The sequence below is a fragment of the Cherax quadricarinatus genome, chromosome 38, assembly GCF_038502225.1.
Source record: "Cherax quadricarinatus isolate ZL_2023a chromosome 38, ASM3850222v1, whole genome shotgun sequence".
In the NCBI taxonomy this organism is placed as follows: Eukaryota; Metazoa; Arthropoda; class Malacostraca; order Decapoda; family Parastacidae; genus Cherax; species Cherax quadricarinatus.
The window spans coordinates 4,022,502-4,038,691 of NC_091329.1; the positions used below are offsets into that span (position 1 = coordinate 4,022,502).

Genomic DNA, 16,190 nt, shown 5'->3' on the forward strand with positions numbered 1-16,190 from the left:
CCCTTAGGGGCAATACAATGGCTGGGAATGGGAGGCAATTAGATTCAGTGCAGGGAAGGGAATGGTAGGTTTTATTTCTTGGATCAAAAGCCCTTCACTGGCATCGAGGCAACTTCCTTGAAGGAAGGCCTGTGTACACAATATATATATTTCATCCTGTAACCATATACAGTGGACCCCCGGTTAACGATATTTTTTCATTCCAGAAGTATGTTCAGGTGCCAGTTCTGACCGAATTTGTTCCCATAAGGAATATTGTGAAGTAGATTAGTCCATTTCAGACCCCCAAACATACACGTACAAACGCACTTACATAATTGGTCGCATTGGGAGGTGATCGTTAAGCGGGGGTCCACTGTCTATAGTAGAGCTTGTGTTTATTTGGATAATAGTATTCTCATATTGTACTTAGATAAGTACAGTATTCATATTTTTTAGAAAAAATACAGTATAAAAAAATGGTGAACTGCTATTACCTGTATAATAATGTTCTAATTCTGTTAGAAAATCTACTTTCTTTTATACAGGATTTAAAGAAGAGAAAAATGTTAAAACCTCTACTGAAGCTTCCCAGGAATTACTTCTGAAAATATTCAGCCATACCACTCTCTCTGAAGCTTACATCAACCTCATAGCTTCTGTTCTCAACTTACATTATCTCAGAGATCCTAAACAAGTATCTAAGTATTTTACAGATTCTTTTCTAGAAAAGCTTAAAGTCATGAGAAACTTGAAGGAAAATGACTCGGCTATTTTTCAGTGCCTTAAAAATATTGGACTTAATGATGAAACTGTCTGTGCAGATATTGTATCATTTTTACAGCTTTATACAGTCAGAGAAAATGTAGATCAAGCCTTGAGAGAAAAATCAAATGAAATTTGCAAGTGGCTCAGCAATCCTCAGCTCAGTATGAGAGTCATTAAAAGACAGGAGGACATTTTGAACCATAGAGTTACTGTAGATTTGACATTAAGCTTTCTTGATGAATATGTAGTCGAATCTCTTGAAAATGGTGCTGTGCCATTTAAGCCATTCAGTGTAGTCATGGGAAATACAAACCTGGAGGAGAAAATGGGTGATGTCCACGAGCCACAGTGGAATGCCAGCCTTAGCATGGAATCTGAGGATGGTCAGTCCTCATCACAGTCTAATGGAACTGGACTTACTAGTGGCACAAGTCAAAGTGGAAACCCTGTGAACAAGTAGGCAACAGTTTTCTCTTAATGTATTTGTAATGAGTTTTCAGTTTGTTACAAAATAGTTTTGATAATGAAGTATGTATCCTTTAAATCACCAAGTTAATATTAATAATAATGATGATAAAAATAATATTGAGGGGAAGCACTAAAACTTGTAAGGCTCATAAAGTGCCTGGGAGAATAGGAGGCAATCAACTTTAATCCTTTCACTGTCTCTCACATAGATCTACATTTTAAGCACAGCACCCTCAGATGTATTGTGATTGGTAAATTTTTGCTTAGACTTGAGAGAATAGGTCTGTGCAGCGAGTGTACAACATATAAAAAAAAACACCTGCACCATGCAGTGTGTTATGGAAAAAGCAAACATCTGATCTTGTGTTTCGTCGAAAATAGCAACTTTGAGGTGTTTTCCAGGGTGGTTTTTATGATTCTATTGGATGTTTCTGGGTATCAATTGATAAAATGGAAAACATACTAGTGAATTAGAAATGATTTGGGTCAGTTTCAGGACTGGAAGTAGCTTGAAATTGGGCTCAAAGGAGTGGAAATGTTTGATTTTTTTGTTTCCAGAGGCAGGGGTGGGCCCTCCCCTCCGAGCACCACCCTGATCTGTTTCATGAGTTTTTACTAGGTCTGTTTCAATTAGAAATAGGATAAAACTTTGATTATTTGTGTAAATGATGGATTCAAAATGAAGTCAAGTGTTATATAGGAGGGGCTTGGGGACGTAGTAATGAACAAAGGATAGGTTGCCTTAGTGGCTGGAATACCTACATTGTTTATTTTGGACACCATGTTAAAGTTGGAATTTGTTGAATTTCGTGTCAAATTGGCAAAATTACTGATGTTTAAGCAATTTATAGGGTAGTTCTGAGGGTTGAATTGGCACTTTCTTGCACTCGGTCAATAGAATGGAAGGCATATTCAGAGATTAATAATTTCGTCAAATTAAGCAATGGAATTAGCTTAAAATAGGATTCAAAATGAGCAAAACCACCAGTGCATAAATTGCGCCCAATCCATCAAACTTCGCATGTGTAATTCTGTAAATTTTCCATAAAATTTTGCATTTTTTGTGTCAGTACCTTCAGCACTTGTAATTTTGGGAGCTGCAACAGTGAAAGGGTTAATTCAAGGAATGGGAGAACAGGTCCAGTTCCTTGCATCAAAAGCCTCTTATCTGCATCAAGGGGTCTCCCTCAATTTTTTTAAGCAATATATATAATGTACTTAACATGGTTTTAGTGATTTATGCTATATTCTAGAGAGGGAGAGAGAGTATATGTGTGTGTGTGGGAGGGGGTGGATTATATTATATTTATTTAGTTATTGCAAAAGAATTAAAAAAAATTATTTTAAATACAGGAGTATGATTGCACCTGGCAAACGAGTATGGAGCACTGAAGGTCGCATGCGTCAACGTTCTGAAGGGGAAGAATCTGTTAGGTCACGTGTTGACACTGCCTCACAACCAGTGGGTTTGCAAGGAACTCTTCTTGGGAATGAAGAGGAGGAGGAGGAGGATGAAGTCACAGAGGGAAGTGTTGAACTTGCAGATGAAGCTCAAGAAGATGATAAGGAGAAAGAATTAGACACTTCTATCCTTCAAAGATCACAGCTAACACAAGCACTCTTGGCAGGACTTGGAATGACCAGAAACAAGTAAAACTAATACTGTAAGAGGGGAAAAACAAAACATTGTGTGGCTGACTAAAAGTTATTATAATAATAATACTAAGTGCTAAATCCATAAGGGTCATACAGCACTTTGACTACTAGCATCTATGTTTTCCAGCTTCTACAAAAGCCTCTAACATTGAAAATTTGGTGATTTGTATAATTTCCTTGTGATCATTAGCTATCATTATGATAGCATATTACATAATTTATAACAAATAGGCCAGTATGTGACTACCAATAAAATTATAAGGGCTGAGCTATTTTTCTTAATGTGCCAAAAAATTTGATATATGAATTATAAATAGCACCAGCCATTTTTTAATTTTATTATACATTTGGATGAAGATAACATGCTACTGTGTGTTTATTGTGACTCGCTCTCTCATCAAGAACGGCATGAACTAAAATAACTGAGACAAACAAAAGGATAAAAATAAAATGGCAACTGTAGAATGTATGAAGATTCACTGAAACTCTGTGTATAATTTATAAGTTGGTCAGCGATATAGTTTTAGAAAAAAAAAAAAAAAGGTGGTATGGTATTGCCCAGGACCCCACTACAACCTAGTCTTGATTTTTTCAGTTGATTTGCATAAATTGAATATTTAAGACAAATTTTTTTTTAAAAAGTACTAAGTTAATGATTTAATCTTTTTTCTTTTCCCCTCTTGCATATCTACTTAAAAAATACTAAACTTTGCAATACTGCATGCCTCCCTGTGTCTGGCTGCACTTTGCCATCACGCAACCTTTACTGATACCTCATAAAAGTGTGTGCTTCCTTTCCTCTTAAGTTCACAATCCACACCGGTATGTAGCCGGTGTTTATTGCTGCAATATGTGGTCCGTTTCTTTTTCCCTCTCGTCAACATGTGATTTCATGACCTCAACACATAACTTTCATCCTTGCATGAACTGCTGTTTTTGTTGGGCAGTTTCAGTAGTCATATTTTAGGTGGTTCTTTTGTGACTTTTTTTGGTTATGTTGAGTCCTACATCTTACTACTGTATCTTAAATTCCAGTACAGTACACCATTATTATTATAATAAAAAAGAAGCACTAAACCACAAGGGCCATACAGTGCTGCATACAGCACTCCAACTAATGTCAACCCTTGGAATTGTGCAAATTCTCCTTTGAACCTCTTGCTTTTCTCATCTTCCATCACTATTTATATAGTGAATAGTTGTAGGTGATTATTACAGGATTAATCATCTTCCTATCATTGTAACTTCTCATTTATTTACTCATCTTTATAACTGTTTGAACATGCTAACTTACCTCATTTTAGACATTATGTACTTACTACCCCCCCCTTTTTTTTTTCCTTATCTGACACTCCTAAGGTTAATTAACACTGCCTTTTGAATTATTATAGTCACAGGGGTCATTAAGTGCATGGGTTATATTCACAGGGATCATACAGTGCATGGGTTATTTGAGGTAATTAGGTTTGATCCATGGAAGGGAAGGATTGCAAGTACTTACTACCCCCCCCCCCTTTTTTTTTCCTTATCTGACACTCCTAAGGTTAATTAACACTGCCTTTTGAATTATTATAGTCACAGGGGTCATTAAGTGCATGGGTTATATTCACAGGGATCATACAGTGCATGGGTTATTTGAGGTAATTAGGTTTGATCCATGGAAGGGAAAGATTGCAAGTACTTCAACACCAAGGCACCCTAATTAAAGGCTGCAGAATTATGCCTTAGTTAACTACTGCCTCACTTCTCAAAGGAGGGTTCCTTGACGTTGAGGATCTCTTGCCTCAAGGAATTGGACCTGTCCTCCCCTTCCTTGGTTAGAATGTAATAATCATTACTGCTCAAACTGATTAGCCAAGCATTGTGGTCTGATCAGGTACTAGCTAGTATCTGTGGAGTAACTAATTATATTCACTGAAGAGCACTGAACTAGTTGGGGTCATGCAGCACCTGGAGAATGGGAGGTAATCGAGTGTGATCCAAGAAAGGGAAGGATGGTTCCTATTCATTGTATCTAGTCTATCAGCCTTCCAGGTACTCCCATTCAAGGCAAGCCACATTGCTAGTTATCCTTCCTGTTTAGGGACACTATGCTCTCATGATTGCAGGTTAGATATGGCAGACCCACATAGTCATCTGGAGAGGCACTCAGCACTGCCCAGCAAAATTGGTTTCACCAGAGCTTGTGGATTTCATTGTAAAGTTCCTCAGTACCCTGACAAGCTTACACTATCTACCCTCCTCTTCGAAGTTCCACTCGTAAGGGTCATATTCCATTAAAGTTTGATCCAAGGAAAAGGAGAGTAACTCCAAGTCATTGGATCAAGAACCCTTCATTGTCAAGACATACTCCTTGAAGGGAGTAACTAAATTACTGCACCATGACTCTTACACACTTGTGCTTGCCCTCTACAATTCTAACACCAGCACCTTTTTTTGGTGTTGCTGTTAAGTAACACAGAATTGTAGCAATCATTGACCTCTTTTAAGTTTAGGAGTTTGTGATAATTATATTTTTGAAACAAATGGAGCTTCATTTTTAATATGATAACAGTGTATATGAGACATCAGTGAGCAAAACAACTTTAACATGAAGATCTCTACCTTTAGTTTCACATCTTTCACAGTAGTACACTACAGTACTATCAATTGCTGTATAGTAGTCCTGTAGCAGTAGATTGCATTTACTACAAATGGTAATGATTAATGTGTATAATTTTGATTTGCCAATTATGATGTAAAATAATTGAATACAATAATATACAATTTTTGTATTTTTTATATGTAAAAATCTCAAAAGGCAATAAAAGATTCATTTCATAAGAGTAGAATACAGTATATATAGCGGCATTTAAAAGCTTTGGAAGACGAAACTAGTTTTGCTTGCTTGCATCAGGAATGTGGTTTAATAAGAGTCCCTAATACTGAATCGAACCAGTTTCAAGATACTTCTAGTGTACTATGTAGTCTACATATATGAGAATACTGCATTGCAAACTGGAATTAGAAGCAACTTAGGATTACATAGGGCAATCTAATAACCTCTAACAATGAGAAAGGCAGTATATTAAAGGGTTCCTAATTAATGTTTTCTACATTTTATTTAAACTTTAATTTAGCTTATTAAAATACTAATGGCAAATGTATTTTAACTTACTTGACAGCAAGATGATGTGTGTGTGTGTGTATACTTCATGAAAATAAAATTATTGTAGCTATAATTGTTTGTGTACCCACAAAGACTTCATTAAAAAAGGTTAGGAATATTGATGGAACATTTCCTTACTTGGTTGAATTAAAAAATACAGCCTATTGGATTAAAAAAAAAAAAACTATATACACAGTAGACTAATTGCATCAATCAACAGGAGGTATTTCTGGTTTGCTGTCCTTAAAATATGATAGTGATTTGCTGTACATGGAAGTACATATACAGCATTTACTAAAATTTCTTTCGAGCAAAACAGCCAAACAATCCTCGTCAATTAATATAAATTTACCAAGGCAGTTTTGGTCTTAGACTTACGATATCAGAGTCAATATCTCACGTCAATAAAAAGATCAACATAGCCAAAGCCAGTCTTAGTAGTCTCTTTAGATTTAATCAAGCCCCTACATGTCAAAAAACATCTGTGTAAAATGATAAGACCAACACTCGAATACCCATGTGTCCCAATGTTGTTAACAACAAAGACCAACATGCTAAAGTTGCAATGGGTCCAGAATAAAGCTCTCCACTTTATTACGGGTACCAGGAGGAAAGACACAGTCAAAATGGCAGATTTACATGTACAACAGGATATTACTGCCTTAATTGTACGCCTTGATGTGCTGAAGAAGAAACAAGTTGAAAATACCACTGATTATATCAATACTCCTCCTCACAGGACCCAAAGAATGACTCTCCCACAGAGGGTGCGTCGCTTCATCCAAAGACGATGACCATCGACCAATGATCTTGAGCAACCTCCCTGCAGATGATGATGATTGGGTAACACCAGAACCCTTCTATGTATACTAAGGAAGTCATCGCCCCCAATTAGGGAGATATCTTGTATAACATTTCTACTGTTAAAATTATGCTACATATACTATGGCGGGACACCACCTTGAAAGAAGCTAAGGTGTCAAGTAATTCTTTACGAACTGCCCAGACAATTACCGCCTTGATTGTCGTTTAAATGCTTGTTGTGCAATCGCAAAAAACAGGCAATTGCAACTTGTATATCTACTACCAATTCAGTCATGTACCTATATATCTGTTATATCTATGTGACTGATGGGTTAGTATTATACCCCTTCAAGAATATTTTATTATTCCACATACACTTTTTAAATTGCACCAAAGTGGTTGGGCCACTTACCTTTTATATCCTACCTCATTCCCCTCTTTTCCAATATTTCTATCCTTAGCCATCCTTCTTCCTTACCCATCTTCCCAAAGACTCTGGTCATAAGAAGTGAAATTTGCCACACCATGCAAAAATTGAGAAACTGAGTTGCTCAACTAAATTTTTTTTTTTTTAACATGTCAGCCATTTCTCACCAAGGCAGGGTGACCTATTATTTATTATTATAATCAAAAAGAAGCGCTAAGCCACAAGGGCTATCTATACAGCGCTGCAGGGTAGGGAAGGAAGCGAGGGTATTGGATGGCAGAAAGGTGGAGGGATGATCAGTAGGTTACAGAAAACAGCAGGGCAGGGGATAGTACGGGGGTAGAGGGTAGCAAGTCTGAAGTAGAAAGGGCTGAAGGTATCAGAATTTGTGAAGCAAGTCAGTTGTTGTTAAAAAGTCAATGAGAGAGTCTGGATGAAAGGTGGGTCCATCAGCTACAAGGGAAGGTAAAGAGAGAGCAGCGGAGCGAAGACGACGATGGAGGTAAATTCTGCGTGCTCGTTGATAAAGTGGGCAGTCCAACAGAATGTAGCTGACTGATAATGGAACTTGGCAATTCTCACAGAGAGGAGCAGGGCGCCTCTCCACGAGATATCCATGAGTAAGACGAGTATGGCCAATGCGAAGACGGGAGAGAGTAGTCTCCCAACCTCGACACTGGTGATAAGAAGACGGCCAGTAACCTATACTCGGTTTAATAGATTGAAGTTTGTTGCCGAGCATAGTAGACCAACGTTGTTGCCAACGGGTGTGAAGGTGGGAAGATATTGCAGCAAAATAGTCCGTAAATGGAATACCTCTACATGAAACTGGTAGGTCATGTACTGCTGACTGCGCAGCAGTGTCTGCCCGTTCATTGCCCTGTACGTCAACATAACCAGGGACCCAACAAAAAACAATATCTTTATGCTTGGTAAAGATGCGGCGTAGCCAAAGTTGGATACGGAGGACTAATGGGTGAGGTGTATCAAATTTCAGTATAGCCTGTAAAGCACTAAGGGAGTCTGAGACAACCACAAATGATGACACAGGCATAGATGCAATACGGATAAGTGCTGTAAGGATGGCATACAATTCAGCAGTAAAAATACTAGCCGAAGATAGTAAATGCCCTTTTACGACGCTGTCCGGAAACACTGCTGCGAATCCTACGCCGTCAGAAGACTTAGAGCCATCTGTGTACACAGCAATGGCATGAGAATGAGAGTGAAAGTGGTCAAGAAAAAGAGAGCGGGAAGCGACCGTAGACAGTTGGGCTTTCGAGCAAGGGAGAGAGAAAGAACAGACTCGAACAGCTGGAACTTCCCAGGGGGGTAGGGAAAAGTGAGATGCTACATGTACATAGAAAGGTGGTAATTGAAGAGAAGACAAGAGCGAATGAAGGCGAAGAGAGAAGGGACGGAGTAAACAGGGGCGGCGAACAAATAAAGAATGTCTACTAATATCAGTGACCATTCTATAAATGGAAGGATTGCAGAGATCATGAGAGCGTACATAGTAGCGAAGGCAATGGGCATCACGGCGATCGGATAAGGATGGAACGTTCGCTTCTGCATAGAGGCTCTCGACAGGGGAAGAGCGAAAAGCACCAAGGCATAAACGTAATCCTTGGTGATGAATGGGGTTAAGGCTAGAGAGAGTAGCAGGAGATGCCGCTGAATAGATCTGGTCACCATAATCAAGTTTCGATAAAATAAGGGTGGAATGTAAGCGAAGGAGGGTTCGACGATCAGCTCCCCATGAAAGATGAGCAAGGGTTTTAAGAAGGTTCAGCCGGCTGTGACAAGTTGCCTTCAGAGAGGTAATGTGAGGTTTCCAGGATAACCTACGATCAAAGAGGAGGCCCAGAAACTTGACTGTATCACGTTCAGGGATACGGGAGCCATAGAAGTACAAAGGATGATCGGAGATGACAGAGCATCTAGTGAAAGTAATTTGGTGGGTTTTAGTGCTGGAAAATTTAAACCCACGTGTGGTGGCCCAATTGGAAACACGGTCGACTGCATGCTGGAGAGAAACTGTAATAAGGTGACAGTCAGCGCCTGCACAGGCAATAGCGAAGTCATCAACATAGAGTGATGACCAAATATTTGATGGAAGACTAGAGGCCAAATCATTAATAGCAAGGAGAAAAAGTGTTGTGCTTAGAACACATCCCTGAGGGACACCTTCAGCTTGGATAAAGTCCGGGGAGAGCACATTATTAACCCGAACACGGAAATGCCTGTCAGTTAAAAAGTTCTTAAGGAAGGATGGTAGGTTGCCTCGAAGGCCTAAGGAGTGGGCTTGGGCTAAAATATTATACCTCCAAGTTGTGTCATATGCCTTCTCAAGGTCAAAAAATATGGCAATAACCGAGTGGTTATTCGCAAAGGCATTACGAACATACGTATCCAAGCGTAGTAAGGGGTCTATGGTAGAACGTCCCTTACGAGAGCCATATTGACGAGTGGAGAGACTGTTGTGTGTCTCTAAATACCACACTAAACGTCTATTTACTAGGCGTTCCATCACTTTGCAAACTGCACTGGTAAGAGCAATGGGACGATAGTGGGAGGTTTCATGTCCCGTAGTGCCTGGTTTGCGGAAAGGGAGAACAATGGCGGATTTCCACAGCTGTGGAAGAACTCCTTGTGACCAAATAAGATTGTAAAGGCGTAATAGGACTGCAAGGGCTGACTGATGTAAATGTTGTAGCATACGAATATGAATGTCGTCGGGCCCAGCTGCCGATGATCAGCAAGCTGAGAGTGTTGCCTCCAGTTCTTGAAGTGTAAAAGGCACATTATACTGTTCTTCTCTGAAAGAAGAAAAGTCCAAGGGTGCTAACTCTCTGGCAGACTTTGAGGAAAGAAATGAGGGGCATAGATGGAGTCCCTGAGAAATACAGACCAGATGATTGCCAATTTCATTGGCAACATCTAGTGGGTTTGCTATATCAACACTGGCAACCCGCAGAACAGGAGAATATTTACCACTCAGTTTTCGTACTTTTTTCCAGACTGCACTCATAGAGGAAGCAGAGGTGATGGTGGAGACAATCTCGCCAGCAAGTGCGTTTAGCGTCACGGATGACACGGCGAGCGATCGCACACTTCTGCTTAAAATCAAGAAGTCTCTCTGTGGTTCTATTGTACCGGTACCTGCCCCATGCAGCGCGTTTCAAACGTACTGCACGAGCACAAGCAGGAGACCACCAAGGCACGCATTTCTGAGAATGCCTGCCCGAAGTTTGGGGTATAGAATGAGAAGCTGTGGTTAAAACGGAGGACGAGGTGTAAAAGCTCATCGATGGAGGACAAAGAAGGAACCTCTCTAAAAACAGTTAGGTGTGAGTAAAGGTTCCAATTTGCCTGATCAAATTGCCAGCGTGGGATGCGAAGAGGTGGTGAATATGAAGGGGAAGCAAGAATGATTGGGAAATGATCGCTGTCATGTAAGTCCGGAAGAACAGACCAAGTGAAGTCTAATGCGGCGGAGGAAGAGCAGACCGAGAGATCGATGCAAGAGAGAGTGCGAGTCCGAGGATCAAAATGGGTGCGAGTACCTGTATTTAAAACATGGAGGGGGTGGGTGGCAAGAAAAGCCTCTAACTGAATGCCACGGGAATCACAGTGAGACCCCCCCCCAGAGGAAATGGTGGGCATTAAAATCACCAAGTAACAGAATCGGTAGTGGTAATGACAAAACAAGAAAGGCAATATCCGGAATAGATAATGCCCGAGAAGGAGAGAGATATAAAGAACAGAGCGTATACCACCTATGCAAGTGGATATGGGCTGCTGTGTAATGCAGCGAAGTACAAACAAATAGCTGATGGTACGGAATATCAGTGCGTAGAAGAAGGGCACCTTCATTAAAGGTCCCATCAGGAAAAGGATCTGAAGAATACAATAAATTATAGCCTGAGATGGGAGAGATAACAGCAGAGTGTAATTTTGGTTCCTGTAAGCAAACACCAACAGGAGAAAACTGGGAGAGTAACATCTGAAGCTCACCCCGATTACCCGAGGCCGCGTATATTCCACTGTAAATAGGCCATGATTGGCAATGATAAAGATACCTGAAATCGCAGGTAAGGGTTCCTACGGACTAGAGGGATTAGAAAAATCCACATGCGGAGGCAGTGAAAAACGTTCAAGCAGCGAAGGAACGGTGCTCTGTGAAGAAAAGAGTTGCGCAGATAGAGTAGAGGAGAGAGAAGGAGCGGAGGGTGGATCAGTGTCCATTGATGGTTTGGTCTCTGCAATATATTCAGAGATTGCTTCAAGTGTTTCAGAATTCAGAGACGTCGTATGGGAGACAATATTGGAAATGGTAGGGGGAGGATGAGTAAAGATTGGAACTGTAATGGACTGTACCAAGGTAGGGAGGGGGGGCGAAAGGGTGGAGGGAACTGGAGAAGCGTGGAAGGGGACAGAAGAGGCAGAAACCTGGGAGGTGGCAGAAGAGGCAGAAACCTGGGAGGTGGCAGAAGAGGAAGAAACTTGGGAGGGAACAGGGAAGGAAGGTATAGTACGAGGAGGAGGGTGAACCTCTACACTTGTAACAGAGCCAGTGAGAGGGGGAGAACCAGGTACAGAGACAGGGAAGGGAAAATGAGGTGGAAGATGGGTAGGAGGTGTTAACGGGCCTTTTTTTTACTTTTGAGAAGTAGAGGGACGATTGGGAGGAGGTGTCATACGAGATCTCGTCGCTACTGAGGCTTGTGAGAGAGAACACGAAGAAGCGAGATCAGACCGAGACGTTGAAGTAGGGACGTCTGAGCCGAGGACAGCAAAAGAATTAGCTACAGGAGTGACTATGGGAGAGGTAACCACAGAGGTGGGTGCAGAAGATGGGATACCAGAAGTGGGGGGACGTGTTGAAACACGGGAATAAGAAACACGAGGTAGTCTCCCTTGGAGGCGGAGATGAGAAACTGCCATGGCATAAGGGAGACCTTCTGCCTCTTTGAGGTAACGGATTTCCCACTCGTTTAAGTAGACTTGACAACGGCGAGAGTACGAAGGGTGAGCCTCATGACAATTAAGGCAAGAGGGAGGTCGATTGCAAGGCGTATTAGAATGGTCATCGGCACCACAGACTGGGCATTCGGCGATAGATCTGCAATATTTCGCTGGATGGCCAAATCGCCAGCAATTTCTACACTGTTGCGGTGTAGGGATCACCTTTCGAACTTGTAACCGATGTCCTGCTACATAAACTGAGGATGGGAGTTCACGGCTGTCAAAAGTTAAACGAGCCACATTGCTAGGGTATCGTCTCCGCCCGCGGGCAGGAAGAACATAGTGTCTACCTTGAGGACTGGGAGATCTTGGAGTTCCAGCTGTTCAAAAATGTCGGTGCCACATGTCTGGAAATTTTGTTGAACTATGGTATGGGGCAGAATGATGGTACCACTACAAGAATTGAGGGAATGATGCTTTTTAATAGTGACAGGAACAGTATCGCTATGGGAAAGACGAGAAAGCTCAAGAGCCTGGGTAGCATTCTGTACGGTGATGATGCGCGTACCGCTCTTAAGAGCACGAAAAGAAATATCTTTACCAACATGGCGTAGGAGTGCCTTGCCAATACTGTGGTCAGAAAGATAGGCAGTAGAGGAAGTCGGTCGTAAAGTGAAGAATTTAGTCCATTGTGCAGTCTGAAACTGAGCGTGGAAAGGTAGTGAAGGACGTGTCGATCTTTTTTGAGAAGAACGAGAAGGTGGAGGAGTATCATCAGCAGGTAATTGTCGTTGGCGTTGGACCAGAGTTGGTCCGACGTGGAACGGGCCGGCGATTCGAAAATTGCCGCACCGTAGAGGGAGAGGCCGGAAGCATAGTCAGAGGAGAGCGAAGGTCAGATAAATCTAAGGAGTGAGTCGAGGCCTCAGTACCTGAAGCGGGTGAGGAAACAGCACAGGCAAGAGGTACAGAGGCATGAGGAGTGTCCGAAGAGTGGTCCAAAGACGAGGCGGGGTCAGAACGGGGTGTGGTATCAAGAAGGGGCCCGGGGGTAGCAGGTTCATGGACTAAGGCTGCCATGGTTAGGTTACTTCTTTGTTTTTGTTTTTAAGAAAAAAAAATAAAAATAAAATAAAAATAAAATAAAAATAAAAAAAGAATAAAAAAAAAGGGGGGACCGGGGAGGGATAGTTCCTAGGAGGAAAGAAAGGGCCAGAAATCTCCCTCCGCGCCCAAGAGGACCTCAGCACCGCAAGTAGCGCAGATGCAGCATGGAACCCGTGCCATACCCTACCCATCATGCCAGTAAACCGGCAATCCGGGATAGCAACCTCACACCTGCCGAGCTACCTCGGTGGACAAAAGAGAGGGTGGCCGGAAATCCGCCACAAAGCATACCTCCTTCAGCCACCACCCCCGGAATCCAAAAGGTGGCTTCCAGAGATACACCCAAAGCCACCCTCCGGGATACCGGAGAGGGATCAGGACATCCCCAGGCAATCCAGATTCCACGGCAAACTACGCCACCGCCAAGAACCTCAACGGAATGGGATGGACCCCGGTACCCTTTCCCCTACCTAGGAACTAGCATGCCTGTGGAGAGAAAAAAAAAAAAAAAAAAAAAAAAAAAAAAAAAAAAAAAAAAAAAAAAAAAAAAAAAAAAAAAAAAAACAGCCAAAAAGGAAGGGCAAAAGGGAGGGGTGGGGAGGAGGAGGAGGAAAGGAAAAAAGGGAGGATGGGATAGGGAACGGGGGATTGGGGGGGTAATTAGGTTCGGTCTGAGGAAGTAGACCGACAGGTCTAATTCCTCAGACCGAGAGCCTCTTCACCACGCCAAGGAGCCCCCCTTGAAGAGGCAGGGTGACCTAAAAAGAAAAAAAAAAAAAAAACTTTCATCATTCAACACTTGCACCATCACTCATACATAATCACTGTAATGCAGAGGCACTCAGATACGAGTTTAAATGTCCCTCCAAACTGCTTGAAAAGTTGCAAGAATATTGGCTGAATATCTGCAGTAAGTGCACATCACAGCTCTGCCTCTAAATTGGCATCAACAATCCATGCTCTGCATTTATATTCATGGGAAAGCAAAAGACTATAGGGATGATACAGTGCCTTGGGAATGGGAGGTAATCAGGTTTGATCCAAGGACATTAAAGGGCAGCTCAAATTCCTTTAGTCAAGAGCACATCACTAAGGCACAATGTTGAAGGAGATACAGTGGACCCTCGACCAACGATGCGATTAACGATAAATCAGACTAGCGATACATTTTAACGCAAAATTTTTGCCTCGACTAGCACTAAAAAACTCGACCAACACTATTTGTTTTGTCAGACGCGTCCACTTCTGGCCAGTGTTTACAAGCCAGCCAGCCACCGCGGTCGCTTCCAAGCATACAATCGGAACATTTCATGTTATCACAGCCTTTTTAGTGATTGCACCTGCAAAATAAGTCACCATGAGCCCCAAGAAATCTTCTAGTGCCAACCCTACAGCAAAAAGGGTGAGAATTACTATGGATATGAAGAAAGAGATCATTGCTAAGTATGAAAGTGGAGTGCGTGTCTCTGAGCTGGCCAGGTTGTACACAAAACCCCAATCAACCATTGCTACTATTGTGGCCAAGAAAACGGCAATCAAGGAAGCTGTTCTTGCCAAAGGTGCAACTATGTTTTCGAAACTGAAATCGCAAGTACTCGAAGATGAGAGACTGTTATTGGTGTGGATAAACGAAAAACAGATAGCAGGAGATAGCATCTCTGAAGCGATCATATGTGAAAAGGCTAGGAAGTTGCATGACGATTTAATGAAAAAAATGCCAGCAACTAGTGGTGATGCGAGTGAATTTAAGGCCAGCAAAGGTTGGTTTGAGAGATTTAAAGGGAAGGGAAGTAACCCCGGAAAAGGACTTGCCACCTCAAGTCCTAATGGAAGGGGATTCCCCTTCCAAACACTAAGACCATCAACACTCTCCCCTCCTCCCATCCCAACAATCATCACCATATCTTCAATAAAGGTAAGTGTCATGTAACTGTGCATGTCTTCTTCAGTTTGTGTGTATTAAAATTAATATTTCTTGTGGTAAAATTTTTTTTTTTCATACTTTGGGGTGTCCTACACGGATTAATTTGATTTCCATTATTTCTTATGGGGAAAATTAACTTGACTAACGATAATTTTGACTAACGATGAGCTCTCAGGAACGGATTAATAGCGTTAGTCGAGGGTCCACTGTAAATCCATATAGATCATATATTTTGGCTGTTTGGAGTGACATCTGAACTGCCATATGGGTGCTTCTGCAAAAACAGTGATTTGTGTGAATGATGGTGAAAGTTTCTTTTTTGGGTCACCCTGCCATGGTGGGAGATGGCCAACCTGCTGAAAAAAATAATTACATTCACAAGAGCACTAAACCCACAAGGGTCACACAGAGGCTCGGGAAATGGGTGGCAATCAGGTCAATCCAAGGAAGGGAAGGTCAGACCCAAGTCATAGTATCAAGTATTATAATCAAGCACTAAACCTGAGAAGGCCATACTGTACTGTCCTAGTATCAAAGCCCACCACTGGTATCAAGGAACTTTCCTCGAGGGGAGACAAATCTCTAGTCCTACCACCAATATGCCTAAAAGTTACAGAACTCATTTTTCTGACATCAGACTTGGAAGGTTCATCTCTATTATAAGACACCGGTGTGGAATTTTTATATTAGTAAAGTCAAAGCATGCTTACTGATTAAGCTAAATTAAAGAAACAGATCACTTCCTGCTGTTTACAGAATGCATGACAGTCATAAAATCTGCTCACCATATGGTATTACAATGTATGTGCATATATTATAGACGATTGATCTGCTAAATTTGCATGAATACACATTAGAATGACTATTTAGGAATGTACTGCATATCAAAATGTATATAGCATGTTTAACTTGCATAGTCCAGCAGGCAGATGTCACATCTA

The 16,190-nt window shown here is 41.6% G+C and overlaps 1 protein-coding gene across 1 annotated transcript; it reads left to right on the plus strand.

Moving 5' to 3' along the window:
• Nucleotides 1–527: 527 nt before the first annotated feature.
• On the plus strand, nucleotides 528–6,092 carry LOC128692975 (AP-4 complex subunit epsilon-1; the record flags this gene model as incomplete). Its single annotated transcript, XM_070092021.1, is given in 2 exon segments — nucleotides 528–1,203; nucleotides 2,569–6,092. Coding segments are annotated over 2 exon segments (977 nt in total), but the record flags the coding sequence as incomplete, so codon positions are not given.
• Nucleotides 6,093–16,190: the final 10,098 nt, after the last annotated feature.